This window comes from Serinus canaria, chromosome 21 (assembly GCF_022539315.1).
Source record: "Serinus canaria isolate serCan28SL12 chromosome 21, serCan2020, whole genome shotgun sequence".
NCBI lineage: Eukaryota > Metazoa > Chordata > Aves > Passeriformes > Fringillidae > Serinus > Serinus canaria.
Genome location: NC_066334.1, coordinates 2,246,160 through 2,273,373, shown reverse-complemented (window position 1 = coordinate 2,273,373; position 27,214 = coordinate 2,246,160). Strand labels below are relative to the sequence as shown.

The following is a 27,214-nucleotide window of genomic DNA, read 5'->3' as shown; positions in this document are numbered from 1 at the left end:
TTCAGATAGATACAGCCACATGGGCATGGAAGATGGGAGAATCACCTAGGTCAGCGTTTCCTACCAGTGCATAGAGAAAACAAAAAGCAAAGCTACTTTTCCAATACCCTGTTAATAAACCTGATAGGTGCTCTCTTATCACTATGAGACATCAGTATGGAATTAATTCCTGGAAATAAGCTGTTAGGAAGCAGTTGATGGAGAGGACTGGTGTGTAGCAGGCATGCAAAAATAAATCTAAATGCTACAGGGGGTGAAGATGGAGGGAAAGTGGTTGTTTCTTATCCTTAAGGTGGGCAGGTTTTGGAGGGGTTGTGCCCCAAAATCAGATGCACTATTGGGTGAAACAAACTGGGAGAACAGGACAGGGATGAGTTTGATTCTGCAAGTGAGGTAGTGTCAGCAGTTGAGAGATGACCACAAAGGCTGTCGCAGGATTCAAAGCACCTCAGCGAAGCTGTTTTTTCTAGAAATAGTTGGGGTTTTGGTATTCTGAACCAATTTTTAAAAAGAGACACAGCATGCAAAACTGTGTCGTCTTTGGTTACCATTGCCCTGACTGGAACATGAATTGTGGAGCAGGGGGAAGTGAGTCTGTATCTCTGCACCTTTTAAAGGATAGCAGAACCCCTCTGTAGTGAATATGTGACAAACGGGGAGAAAACCAGCATTCAGACACATGGAGGGGCCTGAGTGAGTCACAGAGGAAATCCTTGTCAAGAGAGCATGACTGATTTTTTTTTTTCCTCACCAAATGGAGAATGGCTTAAACTTTTCAATAGATGGCTGCTGAGCATACACTTTCAAGCTGGAAAAAGTAACCCCACACATGACTGCTCATCCCTCCCTCTCAGCCAGCTCGTGCCTCACTGATAGAAAGTACCCTTCCTTGCGTGCACTTGTTTTTGAGAACTTGAAGGCTTGAAGATCCATAGTCTTAAATAAATTAAACCAACTTAGATAGAAACAGCAACATGGGAATAGAAGGTGGGAGAACCCCCTAGGTTGGTGTTTCTTTGCCACCTGTCTGGAGGATGTGGATCTGTCTGATTGCAGTGTACTCCATCCTGGAGTGAACTTCCCTGGATCCCTGGAAGTGTCCAAGGCCAGGTGGGACAGGCCTTGGACACTGGGACAGTGGAAGCTGTCCCTGCCCATGGCAGGGGGTGGAATGGGATGAGCTTTAAGAGCCCTTCCAGCCCACTCCGTTCTGGGATTCTGTGACCAAAAAAGGCACTAATATTTCATTAATTACTCAGAAGGGATTATTTATCTAGAAACAACTTCACAACGGGTCGACAACGCTGTGCAAACACTCCTCATGCCTTGGTAAGCATTGTCTTAATTCTGTTATTCCTGTCAGGGGGCCTGGTTCTAGTTTTTTGGGGTTTTTTAGCTTTGGAAGGCAGTGCCTGGGGTAAAATCCCTGTGTGGCAGTGGAGCCCAATAGGGGAAGTGTGAACTTTAGCTAAAGCCTTGTCTGAATTCCTTCTAGTCCTCTGTACGAAGGATGGGCCTCACCCACATGTCTAGAAGTCTAATAAATGTAGGGGCTTGTAAATCAAAAGGGAAATGAATCTGAAGCCCTTGGGGCCTTTGCTCTGCTTAAAAAGTGTGGGATGTGTCCATGAGACGACACTCAAATTGTCCTTTCTTAATAGTTTATTTAAAATTTATGCCCAAACTTAGCCAACAGAGTAAAAATAAGTTGTGTCCTTGGCATCTTCAGTGAGTAAAACACTTCTTGGTTCAGTGCTAGAGGGTTTAGACCTCGGGACTGGACCAAATGAGCTGGACTTTGGCACACATAGCCTGACTGAAGCAAGGAATGCTCTTCTAATGCCCCCTACCCCCAAAGCCACCCAAACCCCAGTGTGTTTCAGCATCACCTGTGACACAAATCCACCCAATGGCTTTGTTCTGGCTGCTGAAATGCAGTTTTCGGATCTTGGTTTTCTTTCTTGGGAGGAAATCTGCTACCTTCCTCTGCAAGTCTTTCAGGAAGGTTTCTTCTAATAAAAACCTTGGGTTTAGAAGCCCTGGTGTTGGCTTTGACCTTGGGTGCCCTTTTTACTGCTCATCTTTTCCTGTCTTTGAGTGCTGCATATTTGTGGTGATTTCCACAGGCATGTGCTGTGCTCAGACAGACATGGCTGTGCTTCCGGACCTAAAACATCAGTGCTCAGCCTCAGTTTGATTAGGTTAGAGTAAAGAGAGATTTTTGTAATGCAGAACCATCAGCCTGGAACTCTTAAATCAGATAATTAATTACAGTGGGAGTGTTGTCAGAGTGCAGAGGTAGGAAGCAGCTCTGGGATGGCTGGGAGGGGATTGATGCAGCTGAGTCTTGACCACACTTGTGTGATGCTTGATCCTCTGAACTATATGAGTTTGTCCCTCTGTCAGCCATGGGAAGACACAGTCCCTGTTTTAGTCCCTTAAGTCTTTGCTGTCCAGAAACACAAAATCCCATTGCATGCCTGTTACTGTGGCTTAGCTGCCCTGGCAGATGCACCCGCTGAGGCCCCGGAGCGGAAGAACCCGGTGTGTTCAATGTGTCTGTTTGACTGGGGGGGCCGTGAACCCCACGGGAGCTGGGGCAGTGGTCCCTTTCTGATTTGGGCTGATCTTGGAGAAAGCTTTTCTGTTTCCCTGATGTAGAATGCAGGAGATGAGTCAGACTGTGACAAGAGGAGCTGCTCCTTTGTTTTACTGTGGGGATAGTACTGAGAGCAGCCCGCATTCACACACAACTGCTGGATTTGAAGCAATTAGATCTACTCCTTTTCGTTTGGGTCTTTGCATTCTCTTCCTTAACTTCCCTTCCCATCAGTGAGTTTTCAGCTCCAGCTTTTCTACTAGGCAATAAGTACTAACCTGCTTTTTCACGCCTTCTGATTGTCATAGTACTTTTCATGCACGTGGTTCTGTTTCAGGTATTTGTCCTCTTGATGACTGTTTACATTGTTGGTTTTTTTCTTTGAAAGTCTGAACATCATTGGAAATAGGTACCTGGAGATTTATTCTGTGGGGATACAGGTGATTTGTCATGACCTTGTACCAAAATCAGTGCGGGGAGTGGGGTAGGTTAGGGAACCACAATTCAGGTGCTTAAGGAATATCTGGCAATGCCATTTGCTCCTTTTACTAAGTACTTACTGGATTTCAAAAGCTTTTGCGGGGATGAGAACCCCAAGTTTGTTTTTTTTCTTCCCAAATGCCATAAATATCCATTTCTTATGCTCTACCATCACCCACATCTCTCCAAAGAAAGAGTGAGTCAGCTGTCCTTGCTCAATGAAGGTATTGAGAGCCTGAGTCCCGGAAGCTGGCTCAGGCTGGGTCAGGAGTTCTTCATTCAGCGCCTGGGAGGCCCCAGGCCATGAGGGGAAGGCAGGATCCCAGTGAGCTCTTCTGCCCCTGGGGATGAGCAAAGAGTCATTAGTGCTGCTCCTTATTCACCCTGCAAAGTGTGTAAGTGCCAGGCTCAGAGCTGAGGCTTTTAATTCAGGCAGCAAAGCATTGCCACGTTCCATGGGATTGCTCCCAAGTCTGTGTACACGCCTCATCCTTGGAGACTGAGCAGTGTTAAAAATCAGGCTTCAGAACTGGGTGGAATGCAGTGGCTTCTGGTTTGGGTTGGAAGGGCCCTTAAAGATCATCCTATAGGCAGGGACACCTTCCACCATCCCAGGCTGCTCCAGGCCCCATCCATCCTATCCTTGGACACTTTCAGGGATGGAGCAGCCGCAGCTGCTCTGGGGAACCTGAGCCAGGGCCTCCCCACCCTTACAGGGAAGGATTTCTTCCCCATATCCCATCTAACCCTGTCCTCTGGCAGTGTTAAGCCACTCCCCCTTGTCCTGGCGCTCCAAAGTATTGTCCAACTCCCACTGGTCCCTTCACCAGAGTTCCTTAGGGCAGGATGTGAAGGCTCTCTTGGGGATTCTTTGCTCCAGAGTGGAGACTGGAGTGAGCTGAACGGAGCAGGGGTGGTATTCAACCCAGCCTTGGTTGTCCCTTGGTTCATGATGGAGGAGGAGAAAGGGCAGGAACTGCATTGTAAGGGGAACAAACCAAATACTCCCTCAGCTTGGCTTCCAAAACTTGTTTCTCACTGTTCTTGCAGTGGCCGTTTTGGGAAGTTCTGAAATGCCTTATTCCTCCTGGTTCACCTCCAGGAGGTTACAGAGGAGACGTCCCTGCACTTGCAAAAGTTGTGAAATAGCATCTGGGGGATGCTGTTGGTCTCTGTGCTTCGGGGGTCGGCTGGGAACAGGGGAGAGAGGTGCTCCAGGGCTGCATGGAAGCTTCAAGTGGGACCTTGGCTCCCATGTGGATCAGCTGGGCTCAGAGGCAGACACATCACAGCTGTTACTCGTGGACTGGTTCTGGTGCTCTTTCAGAAAAAAAAAGAAACTGTTCTGGAGTCAAGTGCTCTTCCTCTGATGGCTAGAGCCAAGGGGGTTAATGCCACTGAAGGAAAAAATGCAATGATGATGATTATTATTATTAACTCTTGTTCATATGGAAGTCCCTGTCCTTCTGCAGCAGGAGCCTGAGAGACCCAGAAGCTGGGAAAACACGTGAAAGCTGGTTGTTCAATGTTGATTTCTGCAACTCCTTACAAAGTAGCAGATCAGGCCAAGTAACATAAAATGAAAATAATCAAAGTGGCAATCAGTTTGTCCATAATAAAATTAATTCCTCACTATTTCATAGGAGCTGCATGGTGAAATTGTAACTTTTTTTGCTTGAGCACTGTTCTGTGCCTCCGTGTTTCCTTCTGCCCTTGGCCACTGGCCCCAGCTCTGTGCCTGCCGTGCAGTAAACTGCCTCGTGTGGGTGTTTCCACAGCTCAGCTCATCTCATCTCAGGTTCCCAACACCACTCAGAGGGTCCTGAAAAGTGCTCAGTTTTCCATTCAAGAGCCCCCGCTTTCCTGGATGTGTACCAGCTCTTCTGTTAAGGAAACAGGAGAGGATGAAGCCTGTAGGGTGTGTTTGAGGCTTTCCTCAGGTAGAGAGAGGGTTTTTTAACCCTGGAAGCAACAATAACAGTCAAAGCTTCACTACCCCAATCCCTTCAGTTAGCAGGAGATTCCTAAAGGATTTTTATTTTTCTCTGTCATAAGAAGGAATTTATTCTTTAGTAAATAGCAGAAGGTAACTCCTGCTGTCTGTGGGATCATGCATGGGTTGCTTTGGGATTTGCCATGGCACATATCAGCCAGTGTTTATACGTGTTGGCTTTTCCTTGGATGCCATGGCAGCAGCTCACCTCACCTCACCTCACCTGACCTGACCTGATCTGTGGCAGAGATGGTCCTTGAAGCAGTGCCATGTGGGCTTTTCCCCTCTGCCCTACATGCCATGGTGTGCTTCCCACTGCCTCAGGGCTCTGTCACTGCAAGGTACAGATTAGGATTACATTTACCCACCAGGCTGAGCAACTTCTCCTGCTTGGAGAACAGCCTCCTCTGTCCTTTATCTGTGCACAGATCCTCACTTGCCCTCCCTAAAGCTTTTTGATTTCTTGTTTTTACAAAAGGCCTTGTGTCAGGTCACCGTGGTGGTTCAGGAGTGTCTCTGAGCACCTTGGGTGTGAGTCAACCCAAATGGAAGTGTCCACTTAAACAGCCAGAGGAAAAAGCCTTTTTATGGAGCCAAGGCCAGGTACTTCAGGCTATAACAAGTGTGATTAAATTAATTGGAATTCAAGATGTGGAGCTTCTGCTGGGGATTTCCATTTGGGTTTTCCCTTCAAGACTGCCGTTGGTTATATCGGAATAGGGGAAGGATGAATAACCCATGGGATGAAAGGGAAAAAAATGTGTTATGTAAAAGTAAGGATGGCTGATGAAATAGCTGACCTTGCAAAATGCTTTCTCTTGGCTGTGTGCTCTTAAATATGGAGGAACACTTTACAGGACGTGGATGCAATCACTTGGTTATATTTAAAATATGGAGAGGCAGCATGCTTAATATTCCACTTTACTGGAGACGCAGCTTCTCAAGCAAACTCGGGTCCATGACCCTAAGAAACCTCACACAAATCCACAGGTAGTGGGTGTGGTTTATAAAAATTTGGACATTTACTTATGTAAATCTTGAAATCACACATGTATTTACTGTAAATGACTCTATCATTGTCTGTATTGCAGTTAATCCATTTAGTGAACGTGTGTGAGAAGTTGTGAACAGCTGAGCTCAGCACACTTTAATTAATGGGGATGGTCTCTAAAGAGCTCTGTGGGTTAGCTGGGCTTGGATGCTTTGGAATTTTACAGCATCTGTTTTCTCTTTTTCCTGAAAGGAAAACTCAGTTATCTCTACAGTTTTGAAAACTCCTTGTCTACAGGTCCTTAAAGATTCCTTTTTTAAGTAAACAAACTCAGCCAAAGAGACACCAAAGTGCTTTAGATTAAATGTGAATTTGCCTGGCTTTGGGGGAGTTAGGTTTTGGGGGCTTTTCTGCATTCTGATAATTTGTTGCTAAAAATGTGATGATTTTGGGGGATTGGAGTATTCAGGGGTGCAGGTCTGCCTGTGCCCATACTTGGCACCACTTGCAGGAAATGTCAGCTGCTGTTACATAACAGGTACAGAATTGCACATCAATCCAAGGATATGGTTAGTAAAACTTCTGCTGGCAGAACTGGGGCAAAAATGCTGCAGATATTCGTGATTAGCCCCTATTTTATTTTTTTAAAGGAATATTGGGTTTTAATCACAGGTGGAAAAGTCGTAAATCCATCCCTTTTATTGGTTATAATGCAAATACACAGGTAGGGCTTTGTCCAAACTTGGATGCAAACCTTATAAATGCTTCTGAATTGCTGTTCCTGTACAATATTTAAGGAATATACTTCAGCAATGTCTAGGGAAATGGAAAGTTGCTTTACTGGTAGCAGCAGCATAACTGCATTGGAAATAGTGGGGTACTGGGCTGCTGTCTGATCCAGAGAAGCTTTTCCTGCCTTGGAAAGTCAGGGCTGTGTTTGTGCTGCCCAGGTGAGCGCTGACCTCAGATACTCCTGGCTTACGTTAAAGCCATCCAGTTGCGTAAGTGGTTCTTACACCTCAGTTCTTGTGCCATCAATGACACTGTTTGCCCAGGAAAATCTGTGACCTTGGCATTTGCTGGGAAAAGAGAGGAGCCTGAGGAGTGAGATGACTCAGGAGAAATGGGAAGGGCGGGATACTTTTCGTCTTGAAGCATTATGGAGGATTAGAGAATGAGAGCTCTTTATGCTGATAGGGATGTGATAACTGTTGGAAAAGCCACACATGGTGCTTGGGGCATCCAGGAAGATTGTTTTCAGTTAAATCTGCTTAAAAATCTACATCGCTCTGTATTCTTTGCTGTGCAGCATGGGGGGATTCTTTAATTGTTCCTGAATTTAAGAGGCTTTAATATCTCCAATAGAATAGGCAAAAACCTTCCACCTCCAGCATGGAGATTTCCAATGATGCTGTAAATATCTGTGTGCCTGACCCCTCTAGTGATGGATATGGTTACTTGCTGACTGAGTACAAACGGCCCAGAATGCTTCCTGGTGGTCTTTGCCCCTGTTCCTGTGGTTCTGTGAGGGAGCTCCTGGTGTAATTGCCCCTGTCCTGGCAGTTTTCCTAATGGCTGCCTCCTGTGTTAGTGCTGGTCTGCTGCTCCTTGGGATCCTGGGCCTCAGAGCTGGCTCCAACCTCGAGGGACCCCCTCAGCTAAGGAAGGCATGGGCCTAGTATCCCAGATAACACCACCACTTCATCAGTTTAGAGCAGAGTGCAGCCAGTTGCACAAGCTGCTGCTAAATTGCTCTTTCTCCAGCTGTGCCAGAAAACTTCCTGCACTGAAGTAGCACGAGCTGGAAACTCCTTCCTTAATAAGCGGTTTGTCCTCCAATACCAGCATTGCTTCCTCTGAGGATCTTCATATACAATTAACACAAAAAAGAGGAAGCTGGCTGAGTAGCAGCCACATATATTTGGTATTATGGGATATTTTAAAAACTCTGATCCCTTGGTCACTTTTATTGTATAGGTAGATTATATAGGATTATAGGATTTATGTTGGACTTGAGCTTGGAAGCAGCCACAGGTTTGGTGGTGTGGATGTTCAGCAGCTTCTGGGCATAATTCTTGCATGGAGGAAGGCTAAATGACAATTACCTCCAGGTTTCCTTGTACAGGGATGAGGGAGGACTTCAGCCTTGTGTCTCAAGTTCCATTAGGCTAAAACTTTCATGAATTTTTGCTGAAGAACTTTATAGTTAAGCACAAGTGGTCACCTCCTCCCTCCCCTCCCTTCTGCTTTGAAGTCTTCAGATGGCTGGAGGGGACTGCCTACATAGAGACAAGTGCCCTGTAGCTTCTTGTGCCAGCTAGGAATGCCCCATAACTTGAACTACAAGACCTTCAAGCATAGATTTCAATAGTAGATTCCTTGATTTTACTTTTTTCCAGTGCTGACTGTTTTTTGCTTGTCATGTCCATTGAAAAGATTCCCTGGATGTAAATTAGTGCTCAGTGCTCCATTTAGTGTCACTTCCTATAAATACTGTTCTCTCCAGAGCACTAAGAGGTGGGAGCTGGGATAAAGGCTGGACCCTGTCCATGATCTCTCCTTGCTCCCTGTTCCCAGTGCTGGTATCTCCTTCCCCACAGTGCTGAATCCCTAAACCAGAAAAAGGAACCATTTAAAGCCCTTCCCCTGGCAGATGATGTGGAATTGCAGCCTAAACCCTGCATAAACCTGGAAATTCTCCCTTCCAAACCCCCTCGTGTGTTGCAGTCATCAATGGGTCATACTGCACTGCTGTTTGTTCAGGGGCTGTGGATATCCCAAATATCCATGGCAGCTTGGCTTGTGACTGTAGCATTAAGTTGGTGTTTTTAAACAATACTGGGGCATTTGCAGGGGTGGAGCTGTAGGATTTGAACCTGTTTCACAGAAAGGGACATGGTTGTGCACTGCTGGACCCAGCTCCAGATGGAAGGGTGCCCTTCCCAAAGTATCTTTCCAGAGGAGGCAAGAGCTGACAACATTCAAGGTGGTATGTAAAACATCTGAAAGCTTCAGTGTGCTAATGAACTAAAGGCATTGAAAAGAAATGCTCATTACAGAATTAGAGTATTTCAAATCAGGTGGTAGCATAGAGACCAATCTCAGTGTTGAAGGGAAGCAGTGGGAAATCTGTACTCAGATAAAGTGTCGCTTTCCCCATGTCCTTATTTTTTCTTTGGTAAATGCATGACAAGTTTTGTGTCCTGTCCTGAGGCCCAAATTGCCTTGAGGCTCAAGTGGTCCTTGTGGTGTCTGTGTTGGTTCTTGCTCATTTGCTCTGCACCACTTCCCTTCACCTAGACAGACCCCATCCCTCAGGAATAAGCCACATTCTACCAAGATCCACCTCCCTGCCCTCTCACATGAAGGACTAAAATAATCCTGGAGAATCACAGGGCTCCTTGTGACTCCAGCTGCTGTGAACATGCCCATTGCTTTACTTCCTTTCTCATAGGTTCAAAATCTACTTTGGCCCCTCAGGGCGGTCTCCTGGCTCCAGCAGGACTGTAGTGGAGGTGTGGAAACACAGGAGAAGGGAAGAGCTGGTGTGTAGGAAGAGCCTGGTGTGTAGCCATACCCAGTCCCTCCATTGGAATGCAAAGGAGGCAAAGCCACAGAGCAGGACGGGGAGCTCTGCCCGGCTGAGAAAGGCACCAGCCTCTGGTTCTCAGTGTGGGTTTTGGGATCTTCTGGGGGTGCTTTCATGGATGTGGTTTCATTTTGGGATTAGAGATGTCCCTCTGAGCTGCAGTGGGAAGGGTGGATCTGCCTTTGCTGACTGGGCTGTCTACACCCTGGTCTCAGATGTGATGATCATGTGAGCATTTGGTGATTTAAATCAGCTCACAGAATCCACGGAAAACTTCACCCAGCCAAGGAAAAAAATCTTTTTATTTTGAATCACCAGCCTGAGCTGGTTCACCAAGGAATCTTGTGATCCTTAGTCCTTTCTGAGGAACATCATTCCTTGCTGAGGGAGCTGGCAGAAGTTGTGGGTGCCAATGTTTGGCGGTGAGGTGGGTTTAGGATCCCATGGAAGCTTGACCTGTGGCAGCCCGGTGCCTGTGGCAGGGGCAAGGGAAGCACTGTGCCCTCAGGGAACCATGCCTTGGTTTTCTTCCCTTTTCCCAGGGACACTGGCACTACCCCATGACCTGGAATTATTCCCCCTTGCCCCTCTAATTAACGGTGCTCCAGAAGGTTTCTAAACAACGCTCCTTGGAGGTAGAGGGTGCAAAGGGGAAGATCAGCTTTTAGACCTACAGCTTGCAGCACATTTGAAGTCTCTGTTTCTTTCCCTACCTGGCCACCCAGGCATGGATGGATGGAGGACTTGCAGGATGGAGGACTTGCAGGATGGAGGACTTGGGCTATTTCCCAGCTTTTCCTGGTTCTGATCCAGGATTCTCCCTTGTGTTTTGAAAGCATGAGATGTGCAATGTAAGAGCCATGTAAAGTAGTAACAGACACTGACTTCAATCACTTGCACAATAAATTATTATTATTGTTGTTGTTGTTATTAGAATTAATATTATTTATTACATTCATTTTACTTGAGTAGACAGATGAGAATTTTTTGTGTTGGAAGGGGCAGCAGGGTGAGGTGGAGTTGTAGAGATAGGCAGTCTGTTGGCTGACACTAAAAGGGATTTTATTTTTGTCGGGGCCACAAAATAAGTATTTCGATGGCAAGGGAGCTTCAGAGCTTTGTCTCATTTCAGGGAATAGCAGGGGTGCAATAGTTGCATAAAAATCTTCTAATTAAAAGAAACAGCTAAGCTATTTAGGCTTGTGAACTGCCACTAAAATACTAATTATTTTGGGATGTGAGAATGTCTGAAAAGCTTCTTCAGCAGGAATCATGAAGGTTTCTCCTCTTTAAATCAAGTTCATGGGTTATATAGAGGCCCAAAGTAGTTTGGGCTGGGAGGGACCTTAAATCTCATCCAGTGCCACCCCCTGCCACAGGCATGTACACCTTCCACTGTCCCAGGTTGCTCCAAGCCCAGTGTGGAGCAGCCAAGCCAGGAACTGCTGCCCCTCCAGCATTTTCCATAGGAGACCTCCTGCCTTTGTGAGAATGTGCAGATGTTTGGGTCGTCTGAGAGCACAGAAAGTGATTTAGCAGCTGCTGCCAACTATGAGAATAATTTTAGAAGAAATGTCACTGTCTCTGGTCAGCTGAAAGCCTGCTACTTACTCAGTTTGGATGATTTTAACATTTGTATCTGTATTTGCAGCCTTCAGATTGTTCATTGCTAGTGTGGTCAAGTCGGGTCAGCCCATGGGGGACAGTGCACCAAGGATGGCTTGGTGGCTCCTCTGTAATAGGGAAGACCAAAACTAAAAGCTGTTTGTTATTACCTTTGTCTTACTGAGGTCTTTTTATTCCTTGTGCTTCCAGATGAGTGAGCTGCTGCTTTCAGAGTGGGTTGTGCTCCTAGAATAGATGCACATGGGTGTGGGGAGCAGCATCTTCAAAAACCCCCTTGTGGCCTCGAGTCAGAGCATTGCTTAGGTAGATATGTGGTTATGGTACAGCACAGCACTGCCTCAACTTCTTCCTGGGGGTGTGTACCTGCTCCTCCTTCTGCAGTCCCATCAAACCTCCATCCTCTGATTAAGTCCTCCCAGACTTGCCTGATTTGTGAAGCTGGTGGTTCTCATGCAGTGTATTCAGGTCCTGAAGGTTTAGACTGTTACTGTCTCCTATGGGAATCACAGAATCACCAAATCACAAAATCTCCAGGTTGGAAGAGACCTTAAAATCATCGAGTCCAACCCAGCCCCAACAGCTCAACTAAACCATGGTACATCCAGGCTTTTTTAAACACACCCAGGGCTGGTGACTCCACCACCTCCCCAGGCAGACCATTCCAGTACTTTGTCACTCTTTCTGTAAAAAAACTTTTCCTAATATCCAACCTATATTTCCCTTGATGCAGCTTGAAACTGTGTCCTCTGGTTCTGTCAGTGCTGCCTGGAGAAAGAGACCAACCCCAGCTGGCTACAAACACCTTTCAGGGAGTTGCAGAGAGTGATAAGGTCACCCTTGATTCTCCTTTTCTCCAGGTTAAACAGCCCCAGCTCCCTCAGTGGTTCCTCACAGGGTTTGTGTTCCCAGCCCCTCTCCAGCCTCATTGCCTCATCTGGATGTGCTCAAGTATCTCACTGTCCTTCCCAACCTGAGGGGCCACAACTGGACACAGAAAATAAAATGATTTCTCAAGGGGGATCTGCTTGGTTCTCATTTGTGAGTGCAAAAAAACTCTGGAAAGGCATCTGATTCAGCAGTTTAATTTTCCTGGAGAAAAGGAGGCTCAGGGGCAACCTGGCTCTCCAGAACTCCCTGATAGGAGGGTGCAGCTGGGGGGGTCAGACCCTGTTCCCAGTGGCCAAGGAACAGGATCAGAGGAAACCTGGGGAAGTTCAAGTTGCATACTGGGAAAATCTCTTTGCTGAAAGGGTGGTCAGGCACTGGCACAGGCTGCTCAGTGCACTGAGTCCCCAGTTCTGGAAGTGCTAAAAAAATGTGTGCATGTGGCACTTGGGGACAGGGTTAATGGTGAACACAGCAGTGCTGGGTTAATGGTTGGACTCTATGGTCTTGGGGGACTCTTCCAACCTTAATGATTCCATGATTCTGATGTTTAGGACCATTAGGTTATGTTCAGGTCTGCCTTGGCAGCTGCCTCTGGGGTTACTGCATCCCCACAGTCCTGTGCAAGGATCTGCTTAGGGAATCTACACCTAGAGCATTTTATGGGGCAGCCTTCCCCCAGGTGACAGCTTGATCCTCCATTTCCTCTCAGTCCCTTCCTGCAGGATCCTGCCCTTTGGATTACACCTTCCTGACCGTAATTTTCCTCTGGTGCCATGGGTGCCTACCCTTGCCCTCAGGAACCTTGGGAGCAGAGGCTTGTCTGTTCCCTCATTTCTGCTAGGAACTGCCTAGGGATAGGTCTGAGAGCATCCAGCTGCTGCAGTTGCTTTCTTTCCCAATCAGCTCATCCCCTGAAAGGAATCAAGGGCTGGATTTGGAGTTTTAAAAGGCAGAATGAAAGGTTTGAGAGGAGGGACTGAGTAATGGGAAGTTGCTGTGTCATAAGGTGGGAAAAGCTTAAAATTTCATCAGGAACTGTAGTGAGAAGGATAACTGTAGGGGTAAGGAGTTATGGGTTCAAACTGAAAGAGTAGAAATTCAGGTCAGATAAACAGAATAAATTCCACCATGTGAGGGTGGCATGGCCCTGGCACAGTTTGTTGTGGCTGCCCCTGGATCCCTGCAAGTCTTCAAGGCCAGGCTGGATGGAGCTTGGAGCAACCTGGGACAGTGGAAGGTGTCCCTTCCTATGGCAGGGGGTGAAACTGGATCATCTTTAAGGTCCCTTCCAACCCAACCCATTCCACGATTTCCTTTCCCATTGTCCTGCTGTTTTGGAAACCTCAGTGGTTTCTTGACACATACACTTCCCATACAGCTGGAAATGGGTTCTCCAAGAGCATCACCCCAACTTTGGTAGCAGGATGACAAAGATCTTACCTAGGGCATGCTGGATGTGATTTATGCCCAGACATGGCTGGTGCCTGGGAATGTGCAGCTCCTCTGAAACAACAATAGGGAAATGAAGGTTTTCTTTCCCTGCTTTATATGCCTGTGAATCACCTGTAAAGGTGCATTTACACATTGTAGGATCCTTACAAACACACTCTGACTGCTCTGACTGTGTTTTGATCACTTGGTATTTGTTTTAAGAAGTAAGGAAATGATGTCTTGGTGTAGACCTTAAGATGACAAACAAAAATCCAGGTTTGCCTTTAATATATGGATGTAAAAAGCAGCAGCACCAAAATCCTTCATTCCTATGCCTTGGCTCTCTGCTTGGGCAGAAAGCAAAGAAAAGCTTAATCATTGCTGAGAGCAGCACAGCTCCAGCAGAGATCCCCAGTCATTTCATGGAGTTTTAGGAGACTTTTAGCCCATATCACATAGCATGAGCCCAACTTCAGGCATTGCCCTGCCTGCGACTTCAGGGCTGTTTTTGGGGCCAGGCTGTTCTGAGCTGGCTGGGTGTGTGTGCTGCTGGTGTAACACAGCTCTGCTTCCAATTTATTGGGTGTATTTTGGAGTTCAGGCCTCATCTGGAATATCTCCATGGTATGTTGGCCCACCATAGTCCTCTGTAACTTAGAGATGATTTTCCAGAATTCAGCTGGAGTCTCCAGAGCTCACCTTGTTGAGTCTTTTTCCTCCACCTTAATATTTTGGGCTCTTTATAAGGTGTCTGTCCTGGGATTGTGGCTAGAGATCCGTGAGGAATCACTCAGAGCAGCAGGATCTGTTGGAAGACAAATAGGGCTGCTCCAGGCTCCTGAGCATTGTCTGTTTTCTGCAGCCTAATGGGAGTTTCAATTAACATGGACAAGTACAATCATAAATAACCCTCCTAAAATTAATGGAATTTTTGGGCTTCATCGACACATTCCCCGTGATGCCATTGCCTCGCCGTGGCAATGCCATGATTTCCAGCTGAAGGGAGCTTATGAGATGTATTGACTTTTTCATTTCTTAGAAGAGTCCATATATTTTGAGAGTAAAATGTGAATTGAAAGGTATGGAAGTAGCTGGTGTTTTATGGAAAAAAGAGGACAAATCAGCTGCTGAGAAGTTGTCTGTAGCTGAGCAAGAGATGCTCTCCTGGCATATCGTTCACCTCACCTTGTTACCTGAGCTGGCACAGGCATGACCCATGGAGCCTCTGTGGCTTTATTTTGGTAATTACTAATATTTCACAGCTGGGTTGAAACCTGGACTTAACCTTATTCAGGCTGTGCTGTGAACACTTCTGGGAGTGTTGAAAATTCACCTCAAAGTTCAGAGTTACAGAAATATTCCATGCATCGCCTCCAGACCCGTCCCCCAGCCACCAACACCCCGCCTCAAGGAGAATCCCAGCAGGATTAGCAGGGTTTAGACACAGTTTCTACCACCCCAAACAACCTCTCCAGGTCTCAGCTGAAAATAACCAGTTTGCCTCCATGCTGAGGTTGCAGTGGAGGGAGACAGAGATGAACTAACAGAATCAGGTTGCCCTTAGAAACACATTTGTACCGGGCAGAAGAATTGATTGGGGTTTTGTGCCGTTGGCTCGCGGGTGGGTCTTGCCAGCCCCCGGGAGGAGACGCCGGGGTGAGGCGAGGTCTGGGGTTATTTAGCACGGGTGATCTGTCTCACTGCTGGGTAATTTAGAAATGCAAAACTGAGCCTGGAAGTAATGAGCTCTGGCTAATTAGGTGCTTGTCTGCAGGTGGAACTATTGCAGCTGGTGCTCCCAATATTGCTGGTTTGTGTTTGAAAGCATCATGGAATCAGTGGGATGCTGGGAATACAGATAGTTTGCAACAAAGGGATTTTTTTTTTCCTGTTACCTTTCCCCTAGCCCCCAGCTTTCCTTTGGCATTCCTATTTGGCTTGGTTGTGAGATTATCACACAATGAGCAAAGATGGAAGGGAAGGGATGAGGGGAAAGGGGCTTTTTTACAGTCAGATACTGACAGGACAAAGGGGAATGGCTTCCCACTGCCAGAGGGCAGGGATAGATGGGATATTGAGCAGAAACTCTTCCTTGTGAGGGTGGGCAGGCCCTGGCACAGGGTGCCAAGAACAGCTGTGGCTGTTTCATCCCTGGAAGTGTCCAAGGCCAGGCTGGATGGGACTTGGAAATGATCTGGGATAGTGGGAGGTGTCCGTGCCCATGGCAGGGATGGGCCTGGATGAGCTGTGAGGACCCTCAGAACCCAAACCAGTCTGGGATCCTGGGCTATTTTGTGGAATGGATATTTAAAGGGATGTAAGTTGGAGGATTTGGAGATGTGCTGGGGTACAAGCAGGACATGCCCTGTGGCTGTGGCTGCTGCAGTGGCTGCTCAGACAGAAGGGCTGGGGATGTGCCAGGTGGGCTCTGCCTGACCTGGGCCGCGCAGTTGGACGTGCCAACGCCCACATCCCCAGACTGCTGAAATGTGGCAGGGCTCCCAGAGGGAGAGGAGCAGGACTCTGAGCAGCAGCAGGATGCTGGGGGCATGAGAGGGACAGCACGCTGTTTAGTGAGCTTTTGAAGGTCACATTTTCCTTTCAAGCTGCAGTTTTCGGCCCTGGAAAACTTTTCTGAGAGGTTTTGATGTTCATGGAGATTTGTGTGCCCCTTCTCTTTGGAAAGCCCTCCTGTTCCCATTCAGCTCTGTGCATTGTGTGGCAGACAGCAGGGAAAGGCAGTGTTTGGGATTATTTGGAAGCTGATGCTGAGATTAATGATACATAATTAGGTATAAAGCTCAAGATGTATTTTGAGGCAAGTTTTGTTATGAGGAGAGTGTTCATTTAGAGCATGGAGTAGGCTGGGATAAGCAGGGAAAGCCTCACTGTAACATTTGGATCCAGACAGAGCTTGGGGAGGATGATTTAATGAGGAGCACTTAATGCAGAGGGATGGTCAGGATGATAACTTCCAGTTATCATCTCAAAGTTCAGCTGGGGAGCAAGGAACGAGTCCTGCAGTCAGGGATTTTGAACAAGGCAATAAAGGAGTTGTGAAACATCAACAATATTTATGTAAGTGCATTTCTGGTACAAAAGGAGAAGATAAATACCTTATTTAAGGTTTTGTTCTAAGTGTAAAATAGCCCATAAACAGGAATTTAAAGAGAGTTCAGTGATGCAGTTTAATACACAAAACACGTGAAGGATTAAAGAGGTTGTTTGTACAAACACTTCATTGATCCACTTAAAATTTATATGTCTGATAAATGGCAGTTGGGCTGTGAACATTGACTACACATGTGGCACCAAGGAGCTTTATACTGGGCCATAAAATGCTGAAACAAGCTTAATAATGGCTTTTGCCATCGGATCCTTCTGGGGATAAGTCATTCTGGAAAGTGGCAGACCCTGAAGGTTTGCATCTCTTGACAGGGATAATGTACTACTCTATTAAAAATCTAGGTACTTTAAAACCATGAACCCCATTTTTGCCACTTTGCAAGCACTTTTTATTGCGTTCCTTTGTTTTTAAAACATTTGACTTGCCAGAAATAGTCCTTAGATCAGAATTAATTATTGGTGTAAAGCTGCCATGGGCTTTTAAGGAATTCCTCACCTGAAGCTCTTAACCGTGACCATATTCCTGAGTGCTCATGCCAACAAAAAGTTGTACTTGTTTTTCCCTGGTATAGTAACAAGAAACACCAAACACTGAAACACCAGTGCCCCACTGGAGCTTGACCTGTGGTGTAGTCAGGGCTCAGAATTGTGCTTTGTTTTGACATCCCATCACATTGTGCAAGAGCAGTTGCATCCAGCTGAGAAAACGGAAATAAAAGCACTCTTTTCATACAGAGGCCACCTCATTCCTTAAGACTCAGCCAAAAGGCCTGATCCCCTTGTTGGGAATCCACTAGCAAAAAAAAACCCTGAACAGACAAAAAACCCCACCCAAACACATCCTAAAATAACACAGGATCTCTGCAAGGAAGGGAGATGGGATGTGTTGTTGGATGGAAGCAGGGAATGGTTAGGGAGGGTCAGCATTTTATTAGGTGGGGTCTTCAAATGTTTTCCAAAGTCCTTGAGTTATTTTGGTCTTGATTTTTGTAATATTAATTATCTCTCATGTGTTATGAGCAAGAGCAGCTCAGCTGTGAAGGGTCAGGGTTCTCGAGTCCTGTAAGAGCTGAAAACGTGGAGGTGACAGGGAAGGGGGGAAATCAGCATGGGCCTCTATAGTAAGGGGCTGGATTCTGCAGATACACAGGAGGATTGAATTATGGTCACCCAGGCAATATCAATCCTGCCTTTCCCTAAGTTTGGAGTTACTTTGTTATCTGAGTTTTATTTTTCCTTGGAAGAAGTCAGTTTGGTTGTCACATTTCAGCATGGAGAGATGATGACACTGTTTTGATCTTACATATTTTATTTTTTCCCAGGTAATGTGTCACTTGGTGGAGATTGCTTTGGGATTTTGTTTTTGTTTTGTCTTCTAAAGGCTGTAGTTTGCTTTGCCAGCATTCCTTCCACAGGCTTCTGAAACGTGATCTGTCAAAAGAGGAATTGATTTTGAAGGGAAAATTGATTGCTGAAGTAGTTGCTAAGTAAAGGAGTTTGTGGTGCTACATTTGGGAGTAGCAAGATGAAAGCTGAAGGGAAACAAGCTGCAAAATTTCCTGCTGAGGAGTTTGTGCTGAGATTTAATTCTTCTGATAGAGAGCACTGATGTTTTCTGAGCTCCTCATTCATTGCTGTGCAGCTTTCCAAACCACTCTGTTCTGTGGGGGAGTTCATCTTTCTCCCTTACCCTTTCCTTTATGAGCTTGGCTTGATTATTATTCCCTATCAACTTGCTAAGAGGAGCATGGTGCTGCCTCCCATCCCTGTTCCTCGTGGCACAGCACAGAAGTCGGGGAAGCAGCGAGATGGCAGCGGGCTCGCAGTGCTCGGGTACCGAACCCCACGGAGCTCCCCCCGTGCTGCCTCTTTAAGAGCTTGGGCTCTGCCTGCGCGGGGATGGGCAGGAAGAGCTCTGGAGCCAGCCCGGCGTGGCACGGATGGGATGTGGCTGTGAGGGGATGTGGCTGTGAGGGGATGTGGCCATGGGCTTCGCTGATGGATGCGGGGAGAGGACGCGGCGCTGAGCCGGCTCACGGCCAGAGCTCTCCAGGATCTCCCTGACAGAGCTGTCTGGGATCTCACTGCCAGAGCTCTCCGGGATCTCCCTGACAGAGCTCCCTGGATCTCACTGCTGGAGTTCCCTGCCAGGTAGGACTGAGCGCGCCGTACAAAAGGCTTGGCCCTGCAGGTGGAGGATGGTGGAGCTGGGAAGAATGGGGTAATGCCAGGGAAGTTCCAGCTGCTGTGACTGGCAGGGCTTTTCCCTTTGAACCCTTTCAGAGCCTTGTGTTACCCAGCCTGCTCAATGAAGTGTTGCTGCTGTTGGGATGTTCACCTCCTGCATTTTAATTGTATGGTGAATAGAGAAGAGACTGCAGAGGAGAAACACACTCCTGGAAAGCTCCCTGCTGTCACACCTGTGCATGCTTGGGTTTTATAGATTCCTTGCTCCAAAAAGCTGAAAGAAATACTCAAATTCTTTGTGGTTTCTTGCCCTTCTGTTATCTTGCTTGACGGTTTTTCCTTGGGATTTTTAATGCACAGTTTCAGTACTAGTGGGGATACGTGTGGGGATTACATAACCCTGGGGAAGTCAGTGGGAGACCTGCTCCATTTCTGGGCAGGGATGAAAATCAGGAGTTCTGGAATGGTTCTGTGTAAGGTGTTTGCATAGGTGCCAGTGAGTAGCGTGGGTGTTTTTATTCCTGGGAAGAGGTGCTTCCTCGGAGCTGTGAGCTGGAAGGGGAGGAGAGGTCAGTGGTACTTGGGGTAAAATGGTTGCTAGTTGCTGAAATGAGCTTAGGTGAAAAGCACCATTTGAGGGAAAATGAATCCATTTTGGGAGAAAATGGAATAATGTTCTCTCTGTCTTCCTGCAATCTCGGTGGAGCAGAGAAAGCTGCACAAATTCCTGCTGGAAGGGCTGGTTTTGGTGTGTGTTTCCAGCTCTGTAACAGCACACAGAAATCTCGCAGAATCGCAGTTCTGTAGTATGATTGGAACAAGCAGAGAAATGTGATAGAAGGAGGAGATTTCAGCAAGAAATTCCTGCTGACTGTCGTTTCACTCAGCATTTGGCAGTGTCACTGATTGCTCCAGCAGCTCCAGGCAGGATTTTTTTTCCTTAATCACTTTACAGAGCAGTCACATATTCCCCTCTCCTCAGAGTGTGGCCATGGCTGTCTAATTAGCAGAGATCCTCCTCTTTTTAGGGAGATTTTTGTTTTTCAGAAAAATTCTGTGTGGTTTCCAGCCGGCATTCCTTCTCCCACTGGGTTTATAATAGCTCCTGAAATTCCCCAGCTTGTAATCACTGCTGCAGCCAGATGGAGACTAGGTGGAACACCCATTGCATCTGTGCCTGCATTTATGAATCTGCCAGAAGTCTCACACTTAGGTGAGATTTTAGATATATATTTCATGAGTTAATGAGCCCTGAACAGTGCCGAGGAGAATGCAGTGCTGGTACTGGCAGGGTTGCCATCCCTCTCCCAGATCCTGGCATGATGCTGATGGAGCAGGGAGAGCTCTGAGGAGTTGTTCAGCCTGGCACGAGCAGAGCAGAGGCTGCAGTTCCACTTTACCAACTGATGGTGCTTTAAGAGGTTCTTGGATTTAACAGGGTCTCCTTGCTCCTGCTTTTCTGCTTCATTGCTCTCCTCATCTTTTCTCCCCGTGGAAGGAGCTGTGAAAACTGTGTGAGGTTTGGATTTTCTTTGCTTTTCCTCCACTCCCTCTCCCTTCCCACCCTCCTGGATGATTTTGGAGCAAAGTTGCCCAAATCAGTGATGTGGGTGGCAGGATACAGGGGAGGAGGAGGGGGAGGAAGAGGGAGGGCACAGGATGCTCCTGAATTGGATCTCAGCATAGCAGGGTAGTAACACAGAAGAGCTGCCTGAATTACTCAGGCATCCTGGTGTTCCTGGCTGTGGTGAATCCAGTGCTGCAGCGAGGCTGGGCTGGCTGGACTCTCTCACTCCTGCACTTGCCTGGCTGTGCTGGGGTAGCCTGAGGGCAGCAATCCCAAGGCTTGTGCTGCATTTTGGGATGTGCAGCCCCAGTGGCACCAAAATCTGTGTGTGAGAGCAGATGAGTGAGTGCCCTGGGGGTGGTGTGGGTGTGGGTGTGGGTGTGGATGTGCATGTGGGTGGAATGGTGCTGCTGGATGAGGTTCTGCTTCCCTCCTGCCTGCCTTTACCCGTTCACCTCCCTTGGTGGAGTATCCATGCTGTCACTTAACCCTTTCCTAGAAGAGCCTCATCAGCACAAGTTGTGATGAATTTTGCTGTCACCCTGTCTTGCTTCTCCCCCAGTAACAGCAGGTGTTATCCCAGGACAGGCTCCTTTGGCAGGTGGAGGGAGAGGGAAGGTGGTGATTTCCCCTGGGGAGCAGGAACAAGCTCCAAGAGGCTTGGTGGGAACCAGGAGCCTTTCCACTTGCCCAGCTCCTTTCAGGGAAGCTGGAATCTCTGCACTAGTCCAGCTCCTCTCAGGGTAGCAGGAGTCTTTCCACTTGCCCACCTTCTTGCAGAGAGTCGGTCTGTGGATGCCACAAGTTAGATGCTGGAAATAATCACTTTCTCCAACCATTATTTTGTTAAGAATTACTGTAATTTGAGGCATTTTGCTCCTATCAGTCTTGTATCCAGGTCAAATCCTTTGCAAAAAGGGCTTAAAAGGTTTCTTTGGGATCTGATGAGACTCATCCCTTCCTAGGAGAGACCTTAAACAGTGACTCCAAACTCTGCAAATCCGTCTAAACTGCTCCTTCCTTCAGGCAGCTCTTCCTGGGTGCAAAAAGAGCGGTTGCTCTGCTCAAAGGAGATTATTTCCTCCTGACTTACATAAGTTCTAAAATAAGAAAATAAATCCCAACCTTGTCAGGGATGAAACCGTTTTTCCAAACTCAGGAATGATCCCTTTAGAAGCAGCGATTGCTTCAGTGAATTGTCAGGAGTGCCTGGAGAAGGGAAATCTCAGCTGTGACACAAGGGGGGCAGCTCCATCCCAGGCCTTGGGCTGTCATCCCTGTCACAGGGACGTTCTGAAAGAGAGGGAGTGGTGCTACAGCAGGAAATTTGAGTTTTCATTCCAATTTCCAGTGTTTTAATCCTTCTGTCCAGATTTTGGCTTTTTTATTGTTGTTTTCCAAAACTTGGGGGTGAATGCAAGGTCCTTGGCATGAAGGCTGGGAGTGACTCTGTTGAAGTTTGTGACAAATCTTACTGTTGTTTGGCTGAGTCAGGGTTTTAAATCCCATTTGGTTGTTAAAAACCTCTCTGTTTATCAAATGACACCACTTGGGCCTGAGCTGGCAGATGAGCTAAGTGCAGATGAGCTTTAGACCCTGCTAATGAATTCTTGCCATCGTTAAAAAAAGGCAAAAAGAGATGGAGGGTGAATGAGCACCAGCCTGGGACCGGATCCTGTTCCTGCTTCTCCTGCCCTGGAGGTGGCCCTGGGCTGTCCCCTGTCACCTGCCACAGTGACAGGACAGGGCCTCCCTGAAGAGGTGTTGTGAAGGTCAGGGCTCTTCCCAGCATAATCCCATCAAGCAGCTTTTTATTGTGTTTGGTGCTCAGACATTGGATATACAACAAAACTGAGAAGTTTTAGAGCGACTTCTGAGCCTGTTTGGTGAGGAGGAGCTTTTTAGTGACGAGTTCAGAGCCAGAGCAGAGCGAGGTTGTAAATTTAACTCTTGTCTGTGTGTTTGTGGTGCTGTAAATTTGCCTGAGTGCTGCTGGAGGAGGAGCTGATCCATCTGGGATGTGCTGTGAGCAGTGGACAGGGGCAGAGCAGGTTGTGTCTGAACAGTCCTTACTTCAGCCTTAACATTTGGTCCATTTTAAGGGGAATAGTTGGGATTGTGGAGCTTGGGCTGGGTGTTGAGTTGTGTCAGCACTGACAGGATCTGTCCTGTCACTGTGATGTTGGTCCCTGTAAAGCTTTGGGCAGCAGCTTTAATCTGGGGATCAAACTTGGGGTGCAAGGAGTCTCTTGAAATCTTGACTCAAACTAATCTGGGCTCAGAATTCAACTTGGCAATGTTTTTTTTCATGTTAGAATAAAACTAAGTGCTTTAATGACTCTATTTTCTTTTCAAGTATGTTAACATGTGAGATCTGTCCTTCCATATGTACAATAACCTCAGTCATCCCAGCTGTTCTCATTTCCCATGAAATATTGGTGTGTAAAATACAAACAGCAAAAAGGTGAAATCTGATTTTGGCATTTAGGAAAACTTTTCAGCAAGTGCCTTTTCCATAACGGTGGGCACTGGGTATTGTCTGGATCTGTGTGAGGCCACAAGGTGTTACCCAAGTCAGACTTTTTTATTCTTTTGGATCTCTGCATCCCCCCATTTTACTTGACAAATAAACCAGATTTTGTTGTGCCGGGGTTTTGTGCATAGGTTTTTTCCCTTTGTTTTCCCCCCTTAGATTTCCCCAACACTTTTACAATTAAGAAAACTCTTGCAATTTGCCTTTAAGTCACCCTGCAGCAGCTCCTGGAAACCTCCCATCCCTCTGCCAGCCCTTTCTTTGGTGGGTGGATGAGGAAAGGAGTCACTGGGTGAAGAGAGGCAAACAAGGAAACAATTGCAGCAGGATTGCTGCGTGCTTGGCAGAACAGGAGCTGCCATTGTCCAGCAGGGCCCTGCTGATCCGCGGGGTTTGCTGCTGAATGCCGAGGGCTCGTAGCTCCGGGGCTTTTTCCCTTTCAAACAGAAGCAGAGCTGGGGGACGCTCGGCAGGCCCAAGGTTCTGTGGATTATTTGAGTTTGCCTTGGTTCCCTCGTTCCTAGGGTGGGACGGCTGCCTCTGGAGCCCGGGAGATCCCAAGGGATCGGAGCTGCCAGGCTCTGCTTCCAGGGTGGGGTGTCCCTGGCGGGCTCCCCTGCCTTCCACGCTGCTTTCCTTGACTGGCTGTGTTGCAGAATCCCCCGAGGTCCTGTCCAGCAGCCCCTGGAGGATCGGATCTTCACTCCGACCGTCTCGGCTGTGTACAGCACTGTGAGTATCCATGGGGCTGGGGCAGTGGGGGCTCGGGGCTGGGCACAACCCCAGGGCAGCCAGGAGTCAGACATCAGAGAAAAAGCAGCCTCCTTTGCCCCTGAAATAAATGGAGCTCAAAAAGACTCTTTTGGTGGCATGTGAGTAGGAAAAAAGGGGGGACCCTCTGGCTCTCCACAGCTCCCTGACAGGAACGTGCAGCCAGAGGGAAGTCGGGCTCTGCTCCCAGGGAACAAGGACAGGACAAGGGGACACAGCCTCAAGTTGTGCCACATGAACCTCTCACACTGGATGCTGGGAAAATCTCTTTGCTGAAAGCGTGGCCAGACATTGGCACAGGCTGCCCAGGGCAGTGCTGGAGTCGCATCCCTTAAAGTGTTCAAAAGATGTGTGGATGTGGCACTTGGGGACAGGGGTTGGGTGGGCATTGGGATATTGATGGAACGTTGGGCTTGATCTTGGAGGTCTTTTCCGACCTTAATAATTCTATCATTTTGTGAAAAACTTTTTTAGTTGCATAGGAGCAAGAAAGGGAGAAATCTTTGAAAGACTTGTGGGTCCATTGCTATTTTTAAGTGTAGTTTTATCCAGCATATTGGAGAGTGTTACTAGAATGAGTGTTTTGGCCATAGTTTCATTTGGGTGACTCCATCTCTTTCCTTTCCCGTGCATCTCACAGATTTTTTTGTGTAATAGTGGCTTCACATTTCTAATACCTTCTTATGAGAAAAACAATCAAGAAAGATTTGTTTTCATGTGAAACATTCCATTGCACAGAGGAAGAAGTATTTTGATAGTAAATAGAATATTTGGGATAGGTGCCTTTGGCTCGCTGTCCTGGATGATTTCTAATGTATTATATTGATTATTGTAGAAATTTAGCTAAGAAACAGCAATGTTTATTTGTGAACATGACAGTCTTTTCCTTTTATCTAATTCTTTTTTTCCAATGGCAATAGCTGGAAGCCCAGGGTTATTTATAAGCTTTGCTAAATCAGCACAGCCCTGGGAAAGTAATATTTTGCTTTTCTGGTTGGGATAGTGTGAATATTTTTAATGCCAAAAAACCCTGCTTTTAAGCTGCTCTTTTAATTATTTGGAAAACAGGAAGAAAAGCTGTAGATGGGGTAAATTCACTACGTTTTATGCAGAAACATAAGCTGCTTATAGAAAAACATAAGCTGCTGGGCAAGGTTTCCTCCTTCTCTGTTTTCAGGGGTGACTGGGGATGGGGTTCTTGGCTCTGGCTCCCTGGGGGCACCTGGGGCTGCCCAGAGCAGCTGTGGCTGCCCCTGGATCCCTGGCAGTGTCCAAGGCCAGGTTGGGCAGGGTTTGGAGCGCCCTGGGACAATGGAAGGTGTCCCTGCCATGACAGGGTGGAACAGGATGAGGAGGATTCAAGTCCCTCCCAACCCAAACCATTCCATGATGGCTCAATGATAATGATGATATTTAGCTCTTCCCTTTCTTGGGTTGTAGAGGATTTCTGTGATGCCTCCTCTGCTGGGGCTGTCAGGGGTGCTAAGCTGGGCTCTGGGCAGGATTAAGGGTAAAAGTTCTGCCAAGTGCCCATTGGTCCTGGAAATGCAGCAGCTCAGGTGCTGTAGGGACAGAAGGACTCAGGTGTGTCCCTGGGTGGTCTGGTGGCCAGGGATTCCCATCCAGGGGAGTTGGAATGGGTGGGGTACAGCTGACAAGGGTTGAAGGTTCTGAGGTTTGAGGCGTTGACAGCAGTGAATCAACAAACCCGAGCTGCTGGCTTTGGACACCCTCTGCTCTCAATATCTGACATAGAAATGTTTGTGTGCAGAAAAGCAAAACCAGGGGAACAAATTCTGAAGAAATCCTTCCCTGGGAGGGTGGGCAGGCCCTGGCACAGGGTGCCCAGAGAAGCTGTGGCTGCTCCTGGATCCCTGGCAGTGTCCAAGGCCAGATGGGACAGGGCTTGGAGCAGCCTGGGACAGTGGAAGGTGTCCCTGGCCATGGAACAAGATGAGCTTTTAAGGTCCCTTCCAGCCCAAACCATTCTGTGAACATAAATGTACAAACACTTATAATAAATAATTCAGTTTGTATTATCTTTATATACCCCATACAACACTTAAAAAACACTTTATAAATATCTGAAGTCCTTTAAAGAAGGTTATTTTTTTCAGTTCTTTCCTCCCAAGATATAATGCAGATGCCTGTGGGGAAAATATGACTGTAAAAATTTAAATTAATGTAAAATAGAAAAGTAACTGTGAAGAATGACCTAAAATAGCTTTTCAGTGTGGAAAAATATCACTCCTTGCTATGTTACAGGAATAGAAGACAAGGCTGGAAATATCTCAGTTCCAGGATCTGAGAATGCAGAAGTTTGAGAGAAAATTTCATGTTTTGGGGAAAGGAAAGAAATTTCTCAGTTGGGTTCTTTTCAGGCTTCCATTTGAAGCCCCAGGCAGATTTCAGATTCAGGGGGAAAAATGAATTGGGATGGAAAAAGCACATGATGGGAGTGCCTTAACAAATTCATTCATAAAAGGTCTCAGTGGTTTGTTACACAGGGAACAGCACCATGTGTTTGAGGCCTGGGTTTGCATTAAACAGACTTTTCAAAGAGCACTGTGAGATCACAGAATCTTGGAAAAGGCCTCCAAGATCTTCACGTCCACCCTTCAAGTGCTTCCTCAGTACCCAGGGGCTGCTTTTTCCCATCAGCATTTTATTTGCTTGCACATCCTCTGTGGGATTCCACGTGGATTATGGATCATTGCTTCCAGAGATGTGTTTTTCCAGAGCATGGCTGGTGTGGGAAGAGTTTTGGGGTTCAGAAGCACCATGTGGTGACTCTGAGCTGCCCCCGTGTTGTCCCCGTACATCGTGTGAGGGGTGGGAGCAGAAATCACTTGAGATATGGACAGCCCACATATAAACACCCAATTTTTAGTTAGATAAAGAGAAAAAATAATTTAATTATCCTTTCTGTGCCTTTCCACATGCATTATCAGGACCTTGGTTGCACATTCCAGAGCTCTTTTTTTTCCCCCACAGCTTCAAAAATGGGAATGGAAAATCATGTGGCTTCCACTCTGAGCCCCAATAATAAAACTAAATCTGAGGAACAAATTTTCCTTTAGGACAGAGGTAGGAGGTGAGGAAGAGGCCAAGTGGGATGAAGTTTGAGAACTTGGAGATACACAAAATTCATAACAAGGCTTTGGTAGAACCTCTTTATCAAGGAAATCATGCGGGTATTAAAACCAAACCCACCTAAATTCATCATAAGTCATCTTTATTTATTTATTGTGACATGTTATACTGAATGGGTTGTTGGTTTGAGTTTTTAAATAAATAATTCCAGCAGTAAAATTATATGAAAGCAAACCACAGTTGGAAAGAATTATTTCCATGAACTAACCTTGTAATAATTTTCTCTCATCAATAATGAAGAATGCTCTATTGCAGAGCTACTTTTGGGGGTTTGTCAAAG

The 27,214-nt window shown here is 46.8% G+C and overlaps 1 protein-coding gene across 13 annotated transcripts in view; it reads left to right on the top strand.

The window, feature by feature from the left end:
• The window catches only part of EIF4G3 (eukaryotic translation initiation factor 4 gamma 3), a 141,263-nt gene that overhangs the window by 19,142 nt on the left and 94,907 nt on the right, over window positions 1–27,214 (top strand). For 12 of the 13 annotated variants that reach the window (XR_007779305.1, XR_007779304.1, XR_007779303.1 and 9 more), the window contains exon 2: window positions 23,667–23,742. The exons of the other annotated variant lie outside the window; for it this stretch is intronic. Coding sequence is in view for 9 of the 12 variants with exons in the window: in XM_050982700.1 (XP_050838657.1) it covers window positions 23,667–23,742 (76 nt within the window). In the remaining 3 variants the exon portion in view is untranslated. The remainder of the gene's footprint in view (window positions 1–23,666; window positions 23,743–27,214) is intronic. 13 annotated transcript variants of the gene reach the window in all.